The following is a 22866-nucleotide window of genomic DNA, read 5'->3' on the forward strand; positions in this document are numbered from 1 at the left end:
GTCCTTTGCTGCTCCCCACTCAGCTGACAGGACAGCAGGCAAGCGGCTCATGAATATTCACTTCACTTTAAGTATCGGGACAACGTGGTTTCCCCAGATTCCTGCAGCAGGCAACATTTTCCTGTCTCCTGCGATCCCAGTGCGGTCTCACTCCACTGCTGCCTCCTCCTCACATGCTACATTCCCACTATAAGCCCTGTTTCACACATCCGTTTGTGTCCGCCAAACGGATCCGTTTCCGTTTTTTGCCGCAAACGGATCCGTTTTTTTTTAACGGATCCGTGGTAACCGCTAATGGAAGTCTATGGGACAAAAAAATGGATCCTCCAAAAAAATGACGGATACGTTTTTTTTGACAGAAACCGACGGATTTTGACGGATTTCAAAAAACGGAAGTGTGATCCAGGCCTTAGACACACCTACACTTTCCTCCCAAATTTGGAGGAAAAAAAGTGCGTCTTATGGTCAGAAAAATAAGGTACTGGTCAACTTTTAACCCTTTTAACTTCATAAATTATATTTCCAAAATTGTGCTGATGTAAAGTTGACATGTGGGACATGTTATTTATTAACTATTTTGTGTGACATCACTCTGATTTCAGGGTACAAAAATTAAACGTTTGGAAGTTGCAAAATGTTTGCCATATTTCTGTTTTTTTCACAAATAAACGCAAGTCAAATTGAAGAAATTTTACCACTTACATGAAGTACAATATGTCACGAACAAACAATCTCAGAATCAGTAGAACCCGTTGAAGCGTTTTAGAGTTATAACCACATAAAGTGACAGTGGTCCGATTTCAAAATTAAGGCCTGGTCATTGACCTACAAAGTGTCTTGGTCCTTAAGGGGTTAATTTTGGCAAAAGAACACAGACATTGGACAGAGAAAGATTGGAAAAAAGTGTTATGGACAGACGAATCCAAGTTTGAGGAGTTTGGATCACACAGAAGAACATTTGTGAGACACAACTGAAAAGATGCTGGAAGAGTGCCTGACGCCATCTGTCAAGCATGGTGGAGGTAATGTGATGGTCTGGGGTTGCTTTGGTGCTGGTAAGATGGGAGGATTTGTAGAAGGGAAAAGGGATTTTGAATAATGAAGGCTATCACTCCATTTTGCAATGCCACACCCTGTGGACAGCGCTTGATTGGAGCCAATTTCATCCAACAACAGGACAATGACCCAAAGCACACCTCCAAATTATGCAAGAACTATTTAGGGAAGAAGCAGGCAGCTGGTATTCTATCTGTAATGGAGTGGGCGGCGCAGTCACCAGATCTCAACCCCATTGAGCTGTTGTGGGAGCAGTTTGACCGTATGGTATGCAAAAAGTGCCCATCAAGTCAAACCAACTTGTGGGAGGGGCTTCTGGAAGCATGGGGTGAAATTTCTCCAGGTTACCTCAGCAAATTCACTGCTAGAATGCCAAAGGTCTGCAATGCTGTAATTGCTGCAAAGGGAGAATTCTTTGAGAAAGCAAAGTTTGAAGGAGAATATTATTTCAAATAAAAATCTTTTTTTAACCTTGTCAATGTCTGGACTAGATTTTAAATTCATTTGGCAACTCATTTGATTAATAAAAGTATGAGTTTTCATGGAAAACACAAAATTGTCTGGGTGACCCCCAAACTTTTGAACGGTAGCGTAGATAAACATTTCAATCTTCTTATTGCAATATTTTGGGGTGACAAAAAAACCCCACAATTCTGTGTTATTTTTTTCTCTTTATGGTGTTTACTGATCAGGTTAATGAGTTGTAGATTTTAAGACGACTGGATTTTTACATATGGGGTGATACCAAATGTTTATTTCTAAATGGGGATAAAGGATGGTGATTTAAATACCGTATACACTCGTGTATAAGCCGACCCCCCTAAATTTGCCACAAAAAACTGGGAAAACTTATTGACTCGCGTATAAGCCTAGGGTGGAAAATGCAGCAGCTACTGGTAAATTTCAAAAATAAAAATAGATACCAATAAAAGTAAAACTAATTGAGACATCAGTACGTTAAATGTTTTTGAATATCTATAATGAATCAGGAGCCCCATATAATGCTCCATACTGTCCAAGATGGCCCCATTAGATGCTCCTTACAAAATACACCCCATATAATGCTGCACAAATAATGTCCCATATGCTGCCCCATAAAGGTTATGGCCCCATAAGTTATTCCATAGATTATGGCCCATATGCTGCTCCACAGATTACGCCCCCAGATGCTGCTCCACAGATTACGCCCCCAGATGCTGCTCCACAGATTACGCCCCCAGATGCTGCTCCACAGATTACGCCCCCAGATGCTGCTCCACAGATTACGCCCCCATATGCTGGTCCACAGATTACGCCCCCATATGCTGGTCCACAGATTACGCCCCCATATGCTGCTCCACAGATTACGCCCCCATATGCTGCTCCATAATTATGCCCCCATATATTGCCGCTCCATAATTATGCCCCCATATATTGCCGCTCCATAATTATGCCCCCATATATTGCTGCTCCAAATTATGCCCCATATATTGCTGCTCCAAATTATGCCCCATATATTGCTGCTCCATAATTATGCCCCCATATATTGCTGCTCCATAACTATGCCCCATATATTGCTGCTCCATAACTATGCCCCCATATATTGCTGCTGCAAAAAAAAAAAAAAAAAGTGACACTCTCACCTCTCGTCGCTGGGGGCCCGGTGCCGGTGTCCTGAGCAGGCGGTGACAGGTTCTGATGTCACCGCTGCCTCAGGACCCCGACACTGGCGACATTTACCGATCCCCGCTCCATGGCTGCGCGTCGCTGTCCTCTCCTCCGCGTCCTGTCAATGACGATCAGGCAGAGGGCGCGGCACGCAGTAACTACGTCACCGCGCCCTCTGACCTGAACATCACAGATAGAGGACGAGGAGGAGAGGACAGAGCAGCGCTGGACCCAGGACAGGTGAATATAGCTTATACTTACCCCCCTCCTGGCGTGGTCTCTGAAGCCCTGCTTCTCCCGGTCTCAGGCCCCTTGCTTCAGCGGTCACGTGGTACCGCTCATTAAAGTCATAAATATACGCATATTCATGACTTTAATGAGCAGTACCATGTGACAGCTGAAGGAAGAGCCTGAGACGGAGAGAAGCATGGGGGCTGCAGAGACCGCGCCAGGAGAGGGCAAGTATGACCTTACACCCCCGCCCTCCCCTCCTCCGCCGACCCCCTGGTATATGACTCACGTATAAGCCGAGAGGGGGACTTTCAGCCCGAAAAAATGGACTGAAAATCTAGGCTTACACGCGAGTATATACGGTATATATATTTTTAAGCTTTATTTATTTCTAAGTCCCCTTTGGAGACTTGAACCCACAATCATCCGCTCTCTAAACTGCAAAATCACATTATTTCAGTGCATAGTAAAAATCATGGTCTCCTATAAACCCCAGTCAGTGTCTGATTTTCACAAGGGAACCATAATGGCAGGTATGGGGGAATTCAGGAAACTCTCCTTCCCCCATCTGCTACAGCAACCCATTGGCATACTGCAATCACATGGTGCCACGTGCTTTCAGTGCCACGATTGGAGATAAGACAGCAGCTCCACTTTCTGCTGTTATTCAGTCATCATCTGCCGCTAACCCAACTGATGTCTTCCGGGTTTGATGCAGGCTCAGTTCCTCAGTTTGCATCAAAGAAGGCAACCAAACATTGGACATACCAGTACATCCAAAGTCAGGAAGGGGTCAAGTACCCAATCTGGAGTCAAGAAAACTAGTAGTATGGTATCCTGGACAAATGTTTGCTTGAATTTCATAGTAGTCGTCTACCCAAAAAAAAAATCATAAAATTGTCACTTACCAGGAGGGGGCGGAAAACCTGGAAACTGTGGTGGAGGCATACCAGGAGGGAGAGTTGGAATGCCCATGGGGGGACGGTTAAGATGCGGTGGGTATGACATATTTACAGTACCAACCTGTTGAATAAATGGGGGAAAAAGAAAAAAAATCAGGTTTAAACAGTAAATTAGCAACCACAAAAAATATGGGTCTGAGTAATGTCTCTACCCATAAAAAAAACTTCAAGGTTTAATTTCTGCATTACACATCTTATGTCTAATAGTAATGAAAAAGAATAGTGAGGCCTTCTTGACTCATATTCCAAAGTTTTGTTAAGTGTTTCACAGAACACTATGAAGCCCTCATGTTTTGGACCCAGCTTTGGTTCTGGCTTATGATGGAAAGCACAAAATATGCAAGGGTGATTGAGGCCTAACATTATTACCAAATTCACCCCTTCTCCTACCAATCATTACAGGAAAAACATTACATGAGGATGAAATGTGCATTGTGATATAACAAGTCCGATCCTTGGTTCCAGTGGGTAATAAGTTCAGGAGTCAGAAATAAGCAGAATAAATATGCAGTTTGATTCAATACGTAAATCTGGAGTCCCGACTATGCTGAAAAAAAAACAAAAAACTGGTTCATAAATTTCCTCTACAAAAATAAGTCCCTGACCAGCTACTGACAAACTGTAGGACATACAGTCCTGCTCATAGTTACTGACACCCATGAAGTGAAAGTACATAATGTGGAATATCTCCTGAAAACAATAAATCATTTGAAACAGGTTTTTTTTTTTCTATAAATACAAAAGAACAAAATGATAATCATTAAAAGCAAAAACCAATGGGAAGGAAAACTAGAAAAGATGGATTTTTGGTTCTTACCGTAAAATCTCTTTCTTGGAGCCTTCATTGGGGGACATAGAATACCATGGGTGTATGCTGCTGCTGCTAGGAGGCTGACACTATGCAAAAACAATAAAATTAGCTCCTCCCCGGCAGTATACACCCACCGACAGGCACCAAGCACCTCAGTTGGTGAAAAAGCAGTAGGAGAAGCAACGAGAAAAAAACTCGAACCATATGTACCAACCCAACAGGGGACTCTAAGACCCAACACGGTACAACTGAAAAAGGGAGGGTGCTGTGTCCCCCAATGAAGGCTCCAAGAAAGAGATTTTACGGTAAGAACCAAAAATCCATCTTTCTTTATCGCCTTATTGGGGGACACAGAATACCATGGGACGTCCCAAAGCAGTCCCAAGGGTGGAACAGCAAAAAGGAACGAAAGTAACCGAAAGGCTCAGGTCGGCCGGTGAGCCACCGCCGCCTGCAGAACCTTCCTACCAACCACAGCATCAGACGAGGCCTGGGTATGAACCCTGTAGAACCTCGTGAAGGTGTGCAAGGATGACCAGGTTGCAGCCTTGCAAATTTGCATGGCCGAGGCCTGGTGACGAGCAGCCCACGAAGCCGCCACAGCCCGGGTGGAATGAGCTCTTACTCCCGGAGGGGGCCGCTTTTCCTGAAGACGATACGCTTCCAGAATGGTAGAACGAATCCAGCGAGCGATCGTGGATTTGGAAGCCGGAAGGCCCTTCTGGCGACCTTCAGAGATGATTAGCAAGGAATCGGACAGACGGAAGGAAGAGGTCCTGGCAAGATAGACACGCAGGGCTCTAACTACGTCCAGTTTGTGGAGAGACTTCTCAAGAGGATGAGATGGAGCCGGACAAAAAGAAGGAAGGACGATATCCTCATTGATATGGAAAGCGGAAACCACCTTTGGAAGAAAAGAAGGAACGGGCCTGAGGACGGCTTTGTCCTGATGGAGAATGAGGTAAGGGGAACGACATGACAAGGCCGCCAATTCAGAAACTCTTCTGATGGAGGAAATGGCGATCAAAAAGGTGACCTTCCAAGAGAGAAGGGACAAAGGAATGTCCTGGAGAGGCTCGAACGGCGCCTTCTGGAGCGCGCTAAGAACGAGGTTGAGATCCCACGGGTCTATTGGCGAATGATGAGGGGGAGCCACGTGGGAAACCCCTTGTAGAAAAGTCTTGACCTGTGGTAGAGAAGCTAGCTCTCTTTGGAAGAGGATAGAGAGAGCGGAAACCTGGCCCTTGAGCGTACTGAGGGACAGACCCGCGTCTAACCCAGCTTGAAGAAACCCTAGGATAGACGGGATAGAAAACGACATTGGGAAGACTTTGCTATCATCGCACCAACGGAAAAAAGCCTTCCAGTACCTATAGTAAATGCGGGAAGAGGCTGGTTTCCTGGCTCTGATCATAGTTTGAATAACCTGACTGGACAGACCTGATTCCTTTAGAATTGCGGTCTCAATGGCCATGCCGTCAAACTCAGAGACTGAGAATTCTCGTGGTAAAGGGGGCCTTGCGAGAGAAGGTCTGGACGGTCCGGAAGCCTCCAGGGAACGTCCGCGAGCATGTTGACCAGCTCCGCGTACCAAGGCCGTCTTGGCCAATCTGGAGCAACTAGAATCACTGGTACGCCTTCTGATTTTATCTTTTTTACCACCCGAGGGATCAATGCCAGAGGCGGGAACAAATACGGAAGTTGAAACTGGGACCACGGAGTCACCAGTGCGTCGCATGCGACGGCTAGAGGGTCCCTGGACCTGGCTACGAACTGCGGTACCTTGTGGTTCATCCGAGATGCCATGAGATCGACATCCGGGGTGCCCCAACGGTCGCATATCTGAGAGAAAACCGCGGGGTGCAGGGACCATTCGCCGGACGCTAGGCCCTGGCGACTCAGAAAGTCGGCTGCCCAATTTTCCACCCCTGGAATATGGACGGCAGAGATTGTCGGAACGTAACGTTCTGCCCAGCGGAATATCTTGGCCACTTCTGACATTACCTGTTTGCTGCGCGTACCCCCCTGATGGTTTATGTACGCCACGGCCGTGGCGTTGTCCGACTGAATGCGGACCGGCTTGCCGGAAAGGAGGGGCTGCCAGTGAAGAAGGGCAAGGAAAATCGCCCTGATCTCCAAAAGATTGATTGGAAGGAGAGACTCCTGTGGCTTCCAGCGTCCTTGGGCCGCTTTCTGATGGAACACGGCTCCCCATCCTAGAAGGCTTGCATCGGTGGTGATGATTTGCCACTGAGGAGGAAGGAAGGACCTCCCTTGGAGAACTGACGCTGGCCGTAGCCACCAAGTGAGAGACTGCCTCACTCTGAGAGGAAGCCGAATAGGACGGTCCAAGGACATCGTGGTCTTGTCCCAGGCTGAAAGCAGAGACAGCTGGAGAGGGCGAAGGTGGTACTGCGCAAAGGGCACTGCCTCCATGGAGGCCACCATCTTCCCCAGGACCTTCATGCCGAACCGAATCGGAATGGGAACAGGCCTCTTGAGAGATTTGATGCACTTGGACAGAGTTGCAAACTTTTCCTTTGGAAGAAAAACACGGGCTAGCTCCGTGTCGAATTCCATACCCAGAAAGGTCAGACGCTGGGTGGGGACCAGAATGGACTTCTCCTTGTTGACTAGCCAACCTAGGCGGCTGAGAGTGTCCAGGGTTATCTGAAGGCTCCGGAGACAGTCCTGGCGAGACGAACCCTTGATCAAAAGATCGTCCAGATAAGGGATGATGAGGATCCCTCTGGAGCGAAGGATGGCCATCACAGTCGCCATCACCTTCGTGAAAACCCGGGGCGCTGAAGCCAGGCCGAAAGGAAGAGCTGTGAACTGAAAGTGGTCTCCCTGAAACGCAAATCGAAGATACTTCTGATGTTGCACACATATTGGAATGTGGAGATAGGCATCCCGAATGTCCACCGAGCAGAGAAATTCCCCGGGCTCCATGGAAGCAATCACCGACCGAAGAGACTCCATCCTGAAATGGAGAATCTTCACGTGGCGATTGAGCAATTTGAGGTCCAGAATAGGACGAAGAGAGCCGTCTTTCTTCGGGACTACAAAGAGATTGGAGTAGAACCCGGAAAACCGTTCGTCTGAGGGAACGGGAACAATGACTCCGGCGGAAAGAAGGGAGGAAATGGCCTGCAGAAAACCCGGAATCTGGGCCCGCTGTCGCGGAGGCCGAGACCGGAAAAACCGTCTGTTCGGGAGTGAAGCAAATTCGATTTTGTAACCGGATGCGACGAGTTCTCTGACCCAAGCGTCGTCTACAACGGACAGCCAAGCATCCGCGAAAAAGGAAAGTCTGCCGCCCACCCTGGAAGGAATTCCAGGTGGGGGTGACCCGTCACTTAGACGAAAATCTGCCGGAATTGGCTCCTGCAGATCTGGAATATTGTCCTCTAGATCTCCAGCGAGGAGCGGGTTTGTAGGAAGGTTTCCTCTGATCCCGCTCCCTGGTGGCAGGTGGCCGATCCTGTTGAGTGGCCCTCTCCGTGGCAGAGAAGGGACGAAAAGGCCTGAATGGTCGAAACCCCCTTCTGTTGAAGGGGCGTTTTGGTCGAGACTGGGGAAGCGAAGTACTTTTGCCTCCAGTGGCATCGGAAATTATCTGATCCAGCTTTGCTCCAAAGAGCCTAGAGCCATGGAATGGCAGATTGGTAAGCGACTTTTTCGAAGTAGTGTCCGCATTCCATGACTTTAGCCAAAGGACTCGGCGTACAGCTACTATGTTGCTGTTAGCCCTTGCTACGCAGCCGGCCGCGTCCAAGGAGGCGGCCAAAAGGTATTTTCCCGCCTGGTTAATCTGATCTGCAAGATCTGCCAATTCGTCTTGAGGAGCTGACGCTAAGATGCCTCTGCGAAGAATTTTTGCCCAAGCGGAAATGACCTTCGCCACCCAGGCGGATGCGAAAATAGGGCAGAGAGAGGTGCCAGATGCCTCAAAGATAGATTTAGCCAGAGATTCAATCTGCCTGTCAGAAGGATCTTTGAGCGACGCCCCGTCTGGAAGAGAGAGAACCGTTTTAGAGGCTATCCGGGATACTGGAGGATCTACCTCTGGAGCCTTGGACCACTTTGAGAGCAGTTCTGCGTCAAAGGGGTACAGAACGTCCAAATACTTGCGGCCTGAGAAACGTTGTTCAGGGCGCTCCCAGTGTTTGGCTAAGGTAGTATTAAAATCGTTGTGATTGGGAAAGGTTCGGGACGGAGGTCTGGCTCGTCTAAGGACAACCGAGCCTTCCTGAGCTGGAGCCTCATCCTGTTTAAGTTTTAGTGTTTGGAAGATAGCTGCAAGCAAACTATCGACCATGTCCCGCGTTTTAGAAACGCTGTTCCCCTCAGAGCTAGCTTCCGAATGAGAATCATCGCCTGACTGAAGGCTGTCATCTGAGGAAGGAGAAGGAGGCCTGGGAGCAGAAGGGCCCTGCGAGCTCGAGGACGAAGAGGACCGAGCCCGCTTCCTAGAAGACCTTCCCCGTCTGTCTCTCTGAAGGTCGCGGTCAGGTGCGGACGACTCACCCCGAGAGGTGGTCGGGGCAGAGGTGGCTGAGGATAGCTGAGGTAATCGTTCTAAAACCTGGACCAGCGACTGTGATACTTTTGTCAAGTCAGACACAGACTGTGACATTGTAACGGCCCACTCCGGGGAGAGAGAGGAGGGAAGAGCGCCCTCCGCCCGGGACTCTGTGCGCTCCTGAGATGCTGACATATTGGAAGGACTGCAGGGGGGGCAGAATGGAGACGACTGACCTGATGCCCACTTCTTTTTACAGCGCGCACAGGCGTAATAGATAGCGGTGGGCCTGAAGCAGAGATCCCCTGAAGGGTTGGGCATAAGTAGACTGCACTGAATGGCCGCAGGATTTATGGAATAACTGCTGAGGGGAGCTAATCTTTGCCTCAGAGCAGAGCCTACCGAGATTCTGTGAGCAGCAGAAAACGCTGAAGTGTCCCCCAAACAGCGCAGGAAGGAGTGAGACAACCAGGAAATCCTTGTGCTGGAAGATGGGGGGCGGAGCTTAGCGGCTGCGCCGTGATTGGCTACCAGCGACGGAGGGGGCATGACAGAGAGGGGAGGCTGGCATTCCAAAGAGAAAGAAGCCCTGTGATGGGCTAGAAAAGGCGCGCTGAAAGAGCGCGCTCAAGAATGGAGGAGGGAGCAGAGAAATTCCCCTGGCTGAGGGGAAAGTGAAAGTGAAAGTGACGGCGCCCGCGCCGGCGCTGCAACCCCTTGCCCACCCCGACATACCGCGCTCAGGATGAAATATGAAGCGGTCCCCTGCTTGCGACGCTGCTGCGGTGAGTGAAGGAATCCGCAGCGTCTCCCTGACTAAGAGGGGAAGGGATAGTTCCATTGTGAGAGCGCGCGGCAGGCAAAAAGGGCGGGAGATTCAAAAACAGTGGACCTGTAATCCCAAGATCCAACTTCTCCCATGCACTGGAGCTTATGCGGGGGCCGGAGGGAACGTACAGGCACTTACCTGACGTCCCTGAAGAGGATGACCACAGGGGCCCACGGGGAAACGGCAGGCCGCTGGGGGGAAGGGAGTCCTCTGTACCCGCATCCTGCAGAAGACGGCTTGAAATACCTGCGATCGCCGTCTTCCTCTCAGCCCTGTCCCGAGAGAGGGGTGAGGAGGGGGATTCGGCAAGGACTAGCCACCTGTCCACAACCCTTATCACCGGAAGGCGAAAGGGAAAAGTCCTGCCTGCGGTACTGAGAGTTGCGATGTGGATGACACCACACTGCTCGCTCAGCCGCATGATATGGGAAATCAGGGTGACAACTACACCCTGTTTCCCGATGGAAAATAACCTAAAAGACAAAAGAGGGAAAAATTAAAAAGTTCAGACTAAACCTGAAAAGAAAAAAGCGGATCTGGGGAGATCCCGGTCCGCCTCCTACAGACACTAAGCACAAACTGGGGTGCTTGGTGCCTGTCGGTGGGTGTATACTGCCGGGGAGGAGCTAATTTTATTGTTTTTGCATAGTGTCAGCCTCCTAGCAGCAGCAGCATACACCCATGGTATTCTGTGTCCCCCAATAAGGCGATAAAGAAAAACCTAAAGCTTGCTGTGACACTGGCATTGGCACCCTCTACATTAAGTTAGTATGGAAACAAATTTCGACTTGCATGTGGTGAATCACAAGTGAGAATCAGCTGAGATTGTCGGAGCCCATGTGACACGAATGAGCCAATGAATGAGGACTTGTGTTTTAAAAAGCCACATGGTAGGCCCTGTTCCTTTGTCACAATGGTGAAGACAAAGGAGCTGTCTGAGGGCATTAGAACTGCTATAAGCAAACACAAGCCTACTAAAGGGTATAAGCCCATCTCCAAAGACCTTGGTATACCAGTTTCAACAGTGCGCAATGTTATTAAGAAGTTTGCCAGGCATATAAACATTAAAAACTTCCCTGGACATGGTGGGAAGAGGAAAATTGACGAGAGGTTTTAAAAGGTTTGTGCGAATGGTGGAAAAAAACACCACGCCAAACATCTTAAGACCTAAAGGCCAACCTGGAACAATCTGCAGTCATGGTTTCAAAAAGTACCATACGCCCGCACACTAAAACAAGCAGAGCTTTTTGGGAGAAGGCCAAAGGAAAAGATGGATTTTTGGTTCTTAACGTAAAATCTCTTTCTTGGAGCCTTCATTGGGGGACACAGATTACCATGGGTGTATGCTGCTGCTGCTAGGAGGCCGACACTATGCAAAACAAGAAAATTGACTCCTCCCCGGCAGTATACACCCACCGACAGATACCAAGTACCTCAGTTGGTGAGAAAGCAGTAGGAGAAGCCACGGAACTATAAACATATGTACCAACCCAACAAGGGACTCAAGGACCCAACACGGTACAACTTAGACAGGGAGGGTGCTGTGTCCCCCAATGAAGGCTCCAAGAAAGAGATTTTACGGTAAGAACCAAAAATCCATCTTTCTTTATCGCCTTATTGGGGGACACAGATTACCATGGGACGTTCCAAAGCAGTCCCAAGGGCGGGAACAGCAATAAGGAACGAAAGAACAGGAAGGGCTTAGGTCGGCCGATGCGCCACCGCCGCCTGCAGGACCTTCCTACCAACGACTGCATCAGACGAAGCCTGGGTATGAACCCTGTAGAACCTCGCAAACGTATGCAAGAACGACCAGGTCGCGGCCCTGCAAATTTGCAGAGCCGAAGCCTGGTGTCGAACGACCCACGAAGCTGCCACCGCCCGGGAGGAGTGAGTTCTCACTCCCAAGGCGGCCGTTTTTCCTGAAGACGGTATGCTTCCAGAATAGTAGAACGAATCCAGCGAGCGATCGTGGATTTGGATGCCGGAAGCCCTTTCCGGTAACCGCAGATGACCAGCAATGAATGGGATTGACGAAGTGAAGCAGTCCTAGCGAGATAAACACGCAAGGCTCTAACAACGTCCAGTTTGTGGAGTGACTTCTCAAGAGGGTGAGAAGGAACAGGACAAGATGATGGAAGAACGATATCCTCGTTGATGTGGAAGGAGGACACCACCTTTGGAAGAAAGGAAGGAACGGGCCTGAGGACGACTTTATCCTGATGGAGTACCAGCTAAGGAGAATGACATGACAGGGCCGCTAATTCAGAAACTCTTCTGATGGATGTTATGGCAATCAGAAAGGTTACCTTCCATGAAAGAAAAGACAAAGGAATGTCCTGGATGGGCTCAAACAGCGCTTTTTTTTTTTTTTTTTTTTTTGGAGAGCACTAGGAACGAGATTGAGATCCCACGGTTCTATCGGTGAATGATGAGGAGGGGCCACATGAGCGACTCCTTGGAGAAATGTCTTAACCTGCGGCAAAGAAGCGAGCTTCCTTTGAAAAAGGATAAACAAAGCGGAAACCTGGCCCTTGAGGGTACTGAGAGACAGACTCAAATCTAAGCCAGGCTGGAGAAACCCAGTATGGACGGAATGGAAAAGGACATTGGACAGGCTCTTATCGTCGCACCAACGGAAAAAGGCCTTCCAATGCCTATGGTAGATGTGGGAAGAGGATGGTTTCCTGGCTTTGACCATCATCTGAAACATCTGGTTGGAAGAAAACCTGATTCTCTTAAGGTTGCGGCCTCAACGGCCATGCCGTTAAATTCAGAAACCGAGAAGTCTCGTGGTAAAGGGGGCCTTGCGAGAGAAGATCCGGACGGTCTGGAAGCCTCCAGGGGACGTCCGCGAGCATGTTCACCAGTTCCGCATACCAAGGCCTTCTTGGCCAGTCTGGAGCCACAAGAAACACTGGCACGCCTTCCGATTTTATCTTCTTGACCACTCTTGGGATCAAGGCAAGAGGTGGAAACAGATAAGGGAGTTGGACCTGGGACCACGGAATAACTAGGGCGTCGCAAGCGATGGCTAGAGGGTCCCTGGACCTGGCTACGAAACGCGGAACCTTGTGGTTCATCCGAGATGCCATGCGGTCGACATCCGGATAACCCCAGCGCTGGAATATCTGATCGAAGACTGTAGAATGGAGAGACCATTCGCCTGACGCTAGGCTTTGGCGACTCAGAAAGTCGGCTGCCCAGTTTTCCACCCCTGGAATTAGAACACCGGAGATTGCTGGAACGTACTGTTCTGCCCAGCGCAGTATCTTGGCCACTTCTGACATCACTTGGATGCTGCGCGTGCCGTCATGATGGTTTATGTACTCCACAGCCATGGCGTTGTCCGACTGAATGCGGACCGGCTTGCCGACGAGAAGAGGTTGCCAGCGAAGGCCCAGGAAGATTGCTCTGATTTCGAGAAGATTGATAGGGAGCAGAGCTTCCTGTGGAATCCAGCGTCCTTGGGCCGTTCTCTGATGGAAAACCGCTCCCCAACCTAGAAGGCTGGCATCGGTGGTAATGACTTGCCACTGGAGCGGAAGGAAGGACCTCCCCTGGAGGACTGACGTAGGCATTGCCCACCAAGTCAGGGAATGCCTCACTCTGAGAGGGAGGAGAATGGGGCGGTCTAAGGACAACGTCGTCTTGTCCCAAGCTGAGAGGAGGGACAGCTGAAGGGGGCGAAGATGAAACTGTGCAAAAGGCACTGCCGCCATGGAAGCCACCATCTTCCCGAGAACTTTCATGCAGAGCCGAAGGGGAATGGGCTTCGGCCGTTTGAGAGCTCGAATTTCTTTGGACAGAGACGCAAATTTTTCCCTCGGAAGAAACACCTGGGCCAGATTCGTGTCGAATTCCATGCCTAGGAAGGTCAGACCCTGAGTGGGTCTGAGAATAGACTTTTCTTTGTTGACTAACCATCCGAGACGGCCGAGGGTATCCAGGGTTATGTGAAGACTCAGGAGACAGTCTTGACGGGACGAGCCTTTGAACAAGAGATCGTCCAGATAAGGGATGATGAGAATCCCCCTGGATCGAAGGATGGCCATGACCGTCACCATCACCTTCGTGAAAACACGGGGAGTAGAGGCTAGGCCGAAGGGAAGAGCCGTGAATTGATAGTGATTTTCCTGAATCGCAAACCGAAGATATTTCTGATGTTGCAAACAGGGATGTGAAGATAAGCATCCCGTATGTCCACAGAGCAGAGGAATTCTCCGGGTTCCATTGAGGCTATCACTGATCAAAGAGACTCCATTTTGAAGTGGAGAATCTTCACATGGCGATTGAGCAACTTGAGGTCCAGGATTGGTCGAAGGGTCCCGTCTTTTTTCAGTACTACAAAAAAATTTGAGTAGAACCCTGAAAACCGTTCGTCTGAGGGAACGGGGACAATCACTCCGGCGGAAAGAAGGGAGGAGACGGCTTGAAAGAATCCTGGAACGTGGGACCGCTGTCTTGGGGGTCGAGACAGGAAAATGTCTGTTTGGCTGGGAGCAAATTCGATCTTGTATCCGGATGCGATGATTTCCCTGACCCAAGCATCGTCGACAACAGACAGCCAAGCGTCCGCGAAAAAGGAAAGTCTGCCTCCCACCCTGGAAAAACTTCCAGGTGGGGGTGACCCGTCACCTGGAGGAGAACCATGCTGGGTAGATTTTTCTGTGGACGAGAAGGCAGAAAAGGGCATAAACGGCCGGAAACCCTTTCTGTTAAAAAAGCGTTTTGGCCGAGACTGAGGGAGAGAAGTGCTCTTACCACCAGTGGCATCCAAAATTATTTGATCTAGCTGGGCTCCAAAGAGCCGAGAACCAAGGAAAGGCAGATTGGTAAGCGACTTTTTGGAGGTGGTACCTGCATTCCATGACTTTAGCCAAAGGACTCGGCGTACGGCTACTATGTTGCCGTTAGCCCTTGCTACGCACCCAGCCGCATCCAAGGAGGCGGCTAAGAGGTATTTACCCGCATGATTAATTTGATCTGCTAGATCTGTCAGCTCGTCCTGGAGAGCTGCCACTAAGATGCCTCTGCGAAGAGTTTTTGCCCAAGCTAAAATGACTTTTGCCACCCAGGAAGAAGCGAAAATAGGTCAGAGAGGCGCCGGATGCTTCAAAAATAGACTTAGCCAGAGATTCTATCTGCCTGTCTGTTGGATCCTTAAGCGATGCCCCGTCCGGAAGGGATAGAACCGTCTTAGAGGCTATACGAGAGACGGGAGGATCCACCTCGGGGGCTTTGGTCCATTTTGTGAGCAGATCTACAGAAAAGGGATACAGGACATCTAAGTACCTGCGGCCTGAAAAGCGTTGTTCAGGGTGCTCCCAATGTTTGGTTAGAGTAGATTGAACTCCTTGTGGTTTGGAAGGGTTCGGGATGGAGGCCTCGCTCGTTTAAATGGAACAGAACATTCCTGAGGAGTTTCGTCCTGCTTAATTTCCAAGGTTTGGAAGAGGGCAGAAAGAAGACTATCGACCATATTCCGCGTTTTAGATATATTATCTGCTTCTGAACTAGATCCCGATTGGGGATCGTCGTCAGACCTAGGGTCGTCCTCTGAAGACGGAGGACACCTGGGAGAAGCCGACGGGCCTAGCGAACTGGAAGACGAGTCAGACAGAACATGCTTCCTAGAAATCCTACTCGGCCTGTCCCTCTGAAGGTCGCGGTCAGGTGCGGACAACTCACCCTGAGAGGCGGTCGGTGCACAGGTGGCTGTAGATAGCTGAGGCTAACGTTCTAGGACCTGGACCAGGGACTGAGAGACTTTAGTCAGATCGGAGACCGACTGGAACATTGCAACGGCCCACTCTGGGAGAGGGGAAGTGTCCTCATCCCGGGAATCGGTGTGCTCCTGAGAGGCCGACATAGCTGAAGGGCTGCAGGACAGGCAGAGGGGAGACGACTGACCTGACGCCCACTTCCTTTTACAGCGTGCACAAGCGTAGTGGATAACGGTGGGCTTGAAAGATAGCGCCGCTGAAGGGTTAAACATAGGTATGTTGAGCACTATGGCTGCACTAAAGGCTGCACTAAATAGAAGGGCAGAGACAATTTTTCCATTAAGCGCCGAGCCTACCGAAGTTCTGACGAGCTGGACCCTGACGTGTCCCCCAATCAGCGCAGGAAGCCAGTAAAATTGCAGGAGGAAGCTGGCTGTGATCTCGGTGGACGGCACTTGGCGTCGTGACGAGACTAGGCAATGGCAGAGGAGGGGCGCGGTAAAAATGGAGATTGACGTCCTTAAAAAGAAAGTAGTGCTGTGATTGGTGTGAAATGGGCGCGAGAAAAAGCGCGCCCAGAGTGGAAATTCACGCCCAGAGAAAAGGGGAGCGCGCTCCGAACAGGGAGGAGGGAGCGTGCTGAAAGCGAAAGTGAAACCATGTCTCCCTCCCCGCCGAGCTCTTATACTGATGCCCGCGGTGCCGATAATAAAAGGTGAGCCTGCGTTGAACCGCTGCTTACAAGGACCCCGTGTCCTAGTAGACCTTGTGTGCCTCTCTCCCTGATCCTAGTATAACCGGAGCGCGGCTGCGATGTGATGCGCGCGGCTGCAGTGGGGGAGTAGAGGCGGGAAATTCAAAGTTTGAAACCACTGCTTGTGAAGACATACGGGGCTAAAGGGATTGTTAGGGTCTTACCTGACGTCCCTGAAGAGGATGACCGCAGGGGCATGCATAGCAGACAGGCCGCTGGGATAGGTCCTCTTAACCGTGTCACGTAGAAGACGGCGTCCTTTTGTTGGGAGCGATGGCGACTACCGTCTTCCTCTCAGCCCTGTCCTAGGAAAGGGATGAGGAGTTGTTTTGGCAAGGACCGGCCACCTGTCGTCCGCCCATAGCACCGAATGGTGATATGGAAAAAGTCCTGCCTGTGGTACTGAGAGTTGCGATGTGGGCGACACCACACTGCTTGCTCAGCCGCATGATATGGGAAAGCAGGGTGAACATTTACCCCGTTTCCCGAGGTAGAATCTGGAAAATAAATGGGAAAAGATTAATACACACACACAAAAACCTAAAAGAAAATGGTTAGATGCGGATCTGGGGAGATCCCGGTCCGCCTCCTACAGACACTAAGCACAAACTGAGATACTTGGTATCTGTCGGTGGGTGTATACTGCCGGGGAGGAGTCAATTTTCTTGTTTTTTGCATAGTGTCAGCCTCCTAGCAGCAGCAGCATACACCCATGGTAATCTGTGTCCCCCAATAAGGCGATAAAGAAAAAAACATTGCTGAAGAAAAAGACGTAAAAAGGAATGACTGATCTTTGCCAAAGAGGATCTTGACAAACCACAATCCTTCTGGGAAAACGTTCTGTGGATATATGAAACAAAAATGGAGCTTTTTGGCAATGCAATTAATGTGCGTATTTCTTTTCTCAACACATTATTTTGTGACCCCGTTGACTATTTGCAACAAAACTTTTGCTGGTTCTGTGATCGCCCCAATATCTTAGCAATTTTAATAATACTGCATCCCTATGTAAGACTTGCAATAATTTACAGTCAGTTAAATCTCTTTTTGGCCCATTTTGCATGAGAAAAACTAGCTGCCTAATAATTCTGCACATCTTGAATAAAGAGTGTTGTATCCTTAGGCCTCATCATTACACAAATACACATTGCATGATCTGCTTCATCCAAGAAGCAGTCAAGGTTATACAGAGCAGAGTTTGAAAATCTGAATGAAATGATGATATGGTCAAAATACTCGTAAAATAATTGTGCACAGCGTATATGAATTTTGCATTGCACTAATGCTATGTAGACTATTTATAAATGTGAGGATCTTATAAAATAGTATGAGCCCATCTACCACTGAGAAGGGAACCTACCTCTCCTGGGTATAAACCTACAAACTGAAAAGAACCTGTCACATAATTTTCCCTAAAAGGCCATGTAAAGTGCATCCCTAACGTGTTTGTAAAGCTAAACACCTCAGTGTATGTAAAAAATAATCTTTAGCCATCTTCTATACAAATCCCTGGATTCAAGACAGGTTGGGTGGTACTGGTTATAGGCTCGGTCACACTTCTCCACTGAGTAGTGACACCCACCACAATTTGATTGACAGCCCGAACTGTCCTGAAGTCACACCGCACACTGACTGAGGCCATGTGCATTTAAGTGGGGTGTACACCCCAGTTTAATTTTCATTCTGTACATGATTCAAAAGTTGTACACTCAGCTTCAATGCTCATGCCCCGGGAGCTGACTGAGCATGTAACCATGCGATTTTCTTGGAGTGGGATGGGTGGGACATTGGGGCAGTTAAGCCCATTACTCAAACTGCAGTGGTATATGGATAAAAAATTCCAGAGGCGCTTCCATTTGAAGGTTTAATCTGGACTCTAACTGAATAACCAAACCGGTGGAAACACTTTGCCATTACAAAAGGCTTGGTTTATTCACAAAGGATACAAGTAAAAAAAAAACCTACATGTCCATTAAGAAGGATTGCTAAAAATGACAACTGTCAGAAAGTGGGAACATGTAGAGTGGGTACACAGTGCTTTTCTGCTCACAAAGAGGCATCATCAGGTATACCTGATGAAGGCTCTTTGTGAGCAGAAACGTGTTGTGTACCCACTCTACATGTTCCCACTTTCTATGACACTTGTATATTAAAAAGGATTGCTAAAAATAACATGTAGGTTTTTTTTTTTTTTTACTTGTAACCTTTGTGAATAAACCAAACCTTTTGGAAAAGCAAAGTACTCCCACTAGCTTGGTTATTCAGTCGGAGATCAAGTAAATGCAGGTGTAGTAAATGTATTGCACGAACATACAAACCACAGATGAAATAGCCGCATTAATGTAAGCTCATATATCTGCAGAGCAACATCCAGTAGGGCACATGGTGTCTTGCTCCAGTCAGTGGACAATCATAGGTGATCAGATGATGGAAGGATATCACGGCTTCCTATCCGAGCACTGGGGTTACAGTGGGAGAATATGCTGAACTTCACTTTTTCAAAACTATCACTGCGGTTTGCAATTTTTTCTTCTTTTAGATGACAACCCCTTTACAGGCACATGCACTGAGGCCGTCCTGACCCCTTTAAAAGGCACATGCAAAGGGGCAGGATTATGCTACGACCCCTTTAATGGCACATGAATCTGGGCCATTGACCCCCTTAAACACACATCCTTTGGTGTTGTCCTGATAATCCCTATAATAGCAAGTGCACAGATGTCATTCTAAAGTTACAACATCTTTACGTACACCAGGGCCCTCCTGACCCCCCGGTTAATGGTAAATGCCCCAGGGCCGTCCTGACGTTACAACCCCTTTAACACGTGAGAAGCCGGGGATGTCCTGACGTTACCCCTTTAATAGCATGTCAGGAGCAGGGGACGTCCTAATGTTAAGACCCCTTTAACGGCACGTGAGGGGCCGGGGCCGTCCTGACGTTACCCCTTTAACAGCACGTCAGGAGCAGGGGACGTCCCAACGTTATGAACCCTTTAACGGCACGTGAGGAGCCATGACTATCCGGAAGTTACAACCCTTTTAAAGGCACGCGAGGGGTCAGGGCCGTCCTAAAGTTACGACCCCTTTAACGGCACGCGAGGAGCCGGGGCCTTCCTGAAGTTACGACCCCTTTAACGGCACGCGAGGAGCCGGGGCCGTCCTGAAGTTACGACCCCTTTAACGGCACGCGAGGAGCCGGGGCCGTCCTGAAGTTACGACCCCTTTAACGGCACGCGAGGAGCCGGGGCCGTCCTGAAGTTACGACCCCTTTAACGGCACGCGAGGAGCCAAGGCCATCCTGAAGTTACGACCCCTTTAACGGCACGCGAGGAGCCGGGGCCGTCCTGAAGTTACGATCCCTTTAACGGCACGCGAGGAGCCGGGGCCGTCCTGAAGTTACGACCCCTTTAACGGCACGCGAGGAGCCGGGGCCGTCCTGAAGTTACGACCCCTTTAACGGCACGCGAGGAGCCGGGGCCATCCTGAAGTTACGACCCCTTTAAAGGGAATGTCACCCCATTTTAGCCCTATCAGCTGCCGGCACCGCCATCAGGGTCTTAGCTACAGCATTTTGTAATGCTGTAGATAAGCCCCCGATATAACCTGAAAGAAAAACAATTAGATTATACTCACCGGGGGGCGCGGTCCGATGCCTCCCATCTTCATACGATGTCGTCCTCCTTCTTACTTCTGCCGCGGCTCCGGCGCAGGTGTACTTTATCTGCTCTGTTGAAGGCAGAGTAAAGTACTGCAGTGCGCAGACGCCGGACCTCTCTGACCTTTCCCGGCGCCTGCGTACTGCAGCACTTTACTCTGCCATCAATAGGGCAGATAAAGTACACCTGCGCCGGAGCAGAAGTAAGGAGGACGGCATCATATGAAGATGGGAGGCGCAGGACCAGACCGCCCCCCGGTGAGTATAATATAACTCGTTTTTCTTATCTTTCAGGTTACATCAGGGGCTTATCTACAGCATTACAGAATGCTGTAGCTAAGCCCCTGATGGCGGTGCCGGAAGCTCATAGGGCTAAAATGGGGTGACAGATTCCCTTTAATGGCACGCGAGGAGCCGTCCTGACGTCACGAAACCTTTAACAACATGATAACCAGGGCAGTCCCCTTTAAACCTCTATGAACCATGTGTATGGCAGAAATAATCCCGGCAGTTGCCCTTAGTAACCAGTAGTCTCCGACTCTTCCCGCAAGCTGGTTGCTATGGGCAGCGGCTCTCCTGCCCAGCAGCGTGGCCTCTGCACACGAGTGACCTCTGCTCTGGGCCCGCACGTCAGACAATGGAAGAAAACAAGCTGCTATTATTTCCCGCCAGGACACAATGGCGGCCCGTGTCCCTGCATTACCAGACATGGTGATGAAGACCCCCCCCAATCACCTCACCGAGCCCGCGTGAGGGCCGCCGTACTCACCCGTCCCCGCTGGGTAGGGATCACCGCGCTACACACACAGGTTGTCGCTTCCTAGACGGTGAAGAAAGCTCCGCCTGCTCCGGTGCACGCCGCGCTCCGTCCGTATTCGTTCAAGAGAAAAAGGATCGCGCTCCACTACTAGGCCGCACTCACGCCGCACGGCCCCTCTCTGCGCCCAGCATGCACCGCGGCTGTAGAGGGCGTGGCCGAGCGCTCAGGCAATCAGCAACAGCGACGGTGGATGACGTCACTCGGAGGGTGCAGGGGTTGGTGGTCGCAGCGGCTGTCTGGCGGTCTCTTTTCTTCACACCGTCCAGTAGTGTTTCCATACAGAAGCATGTACATACAGTGCTGTATGCAGTAGCCAAAGCTCTGCTTGGAATCTGTTCACATTTGTATTTATCATACAGCAGCAGAAATACCCAAATCACAGCAGTGCCAGACCCCCGCCTGCGTTACCGACCCTCACTGACTATCATCACATTTTGTAATGGTCTCTTTCGACACTATTTGTCCAGTTGACAAGACCCCTAATAGTGGGTGAAACTTGTGAGACCCCCATAGAGGGTGGAACTTGTGAGACCCTCCATAGGGGATGAAACGTGTGAGACACCCCCAGTAGATGATGGAACGTGAGACCCCTGATGGGGGAAACGTGTGAGACCCCCTGACAGTGGGTGAAATGTGTGAGACCCCCAGTAGAGGGTGGACTATGTGAGACCCCCAGTAACGAGTGAAGTGTGTGAGACCCCCGATAGTGGGTGAAACGTGTGAGACCCCCAGTAACTGGTGAAACGTGTGAGACCCCTGATAGAGGGGGTGAAATGTGTGGACCAATGATCTCTTGTTTCCTGGTTTTCTTCCCTGTCTGTTCCTGGTGAATGAGCTTAATCCTCGTCTATCGGGAGAAATTATTCTTCAAATTCATCAGTAGTTTAAAGTCTGTGGATCTCCCAGTGTGTTACGTTTATAAAGTGGTGCTCCGGAGCAGCGCTCACCCCCGTGCATATGGCACCACTAATTATTAACCCCTTTTTTATAACGTCCTTCCTACAAAACTTTAGTTTAAAATTATCCGACATGGTGTGATATCCACGGTCTATCGTCCGACGGTCAACAACAGATCATAGAAGAGAAGGTCCATGAGGACTGGGCTCCAGCACCAAGGAGAAAGGTATATACCTTTTACTGAGCAATTAAAAACATGGTGAGAAAAAGTATTAAAAAAATGAAATTTTTATGAGCATACGCGTTTCGGGTTAACAATAGTGATGAGGGACCGTGCTGGGATAAGGTGTTATCATTGCATGCTCGGTGCTAACAGAGAGTCTTTGGCGTGCCCTAATACTGTTTGAGTCCCCGCAGCTGCTTGACTCGCGGCTGTTCGACACCAGCAACAGCACATGGAGGAATTATCTAACAAACAGGCAATCGCTGCATCTGTTGTGGCCATGAGACATGCAGCCGCGGAGACTTGAACATATTTTTTGAGCACACCAAAGTCACTCCATGACTGCGCAAAACTGCACTGTTGTTACGGTTGCTGTTACAGAGTGGAGACGTAGGGCAACCCGGAAGTGGACCCTGTTGTGAGTTCATTTTCCCCTTTACTACTGAGGCCCGAGGAACTCCCTCTTCTGGTGAAGAAAGGTAGTGAGCCTGATTGTCAAACACCTGGGGCTGATGATGATGACTGGCTGAGTGGAGTTAATGACTGGATATAAGGCTGCCGACGCCCTTCTGGCCTGCGGGTGATTTCTCTGTGGACTTCTAGGAAACCAGTCTGATTCCTGCTCATCTAAAGCTAAGATTTCTGCTTTGCCTTTTTGCATTAGTGTTTTGTTTTCCTTGCTTTTCTGGATTCTGCCATTCCCTGCTGGGGTGAGCTGAATCTCCTTTTG

At 49.6% G+C, this 22866-nt stretch overlaps 1 protein-coding gene across 2 annotated transcripts in view; it reads right to left on the reverse strand.

Annotated features, from left to right (window-relative positions):
- Window positions 1-21171, reverse strand: part of RBM25 (RNA binding motif protein 25) — a 119564-nt gene extending 98393 nt beyond the window's left edge. For both annotated transcript variants that reach the window (XM_073552691.1, XM_073552690.1), the window contains exons 1-2: window positions 20966-21171; window positions 3843-3957 (exon numbers count right to left, since the gene is read on the reverse strand). In XM_073552691.1, coding sequence (XP_073408792.1) covers window positions 3843-3942 — 100 coding nt within the window. In that variant the 5' untranslated portion in view covers window positions 3943-3957; window positions 20966-21171. The remainder of the gene's footprint in view (window positions 1-3842; window positions 3958-20965) is intronic.
- Between the last annotated feature and the right edge of the window lie 1695 nt (window positions 21172-22866).

The sequence above is a fragment of the Dendrobates tinctorius genome, unplaced genomic scaffold (assembly GCF_039654945.1).
Source record: "Dendrobates tinctorius isolate UK_male_01 unplaced genomic scaffold, ASM3965494v1 ptg000194l, whole genome shotgun sequence".
NCBI classification, from domain to species: domain Eukaryota; kingdom Metazoa; phylum Chordata; class Amphibia; order Anura; family Dendrobatidae; genus Dendrobates; species Dendrobates tinctorius.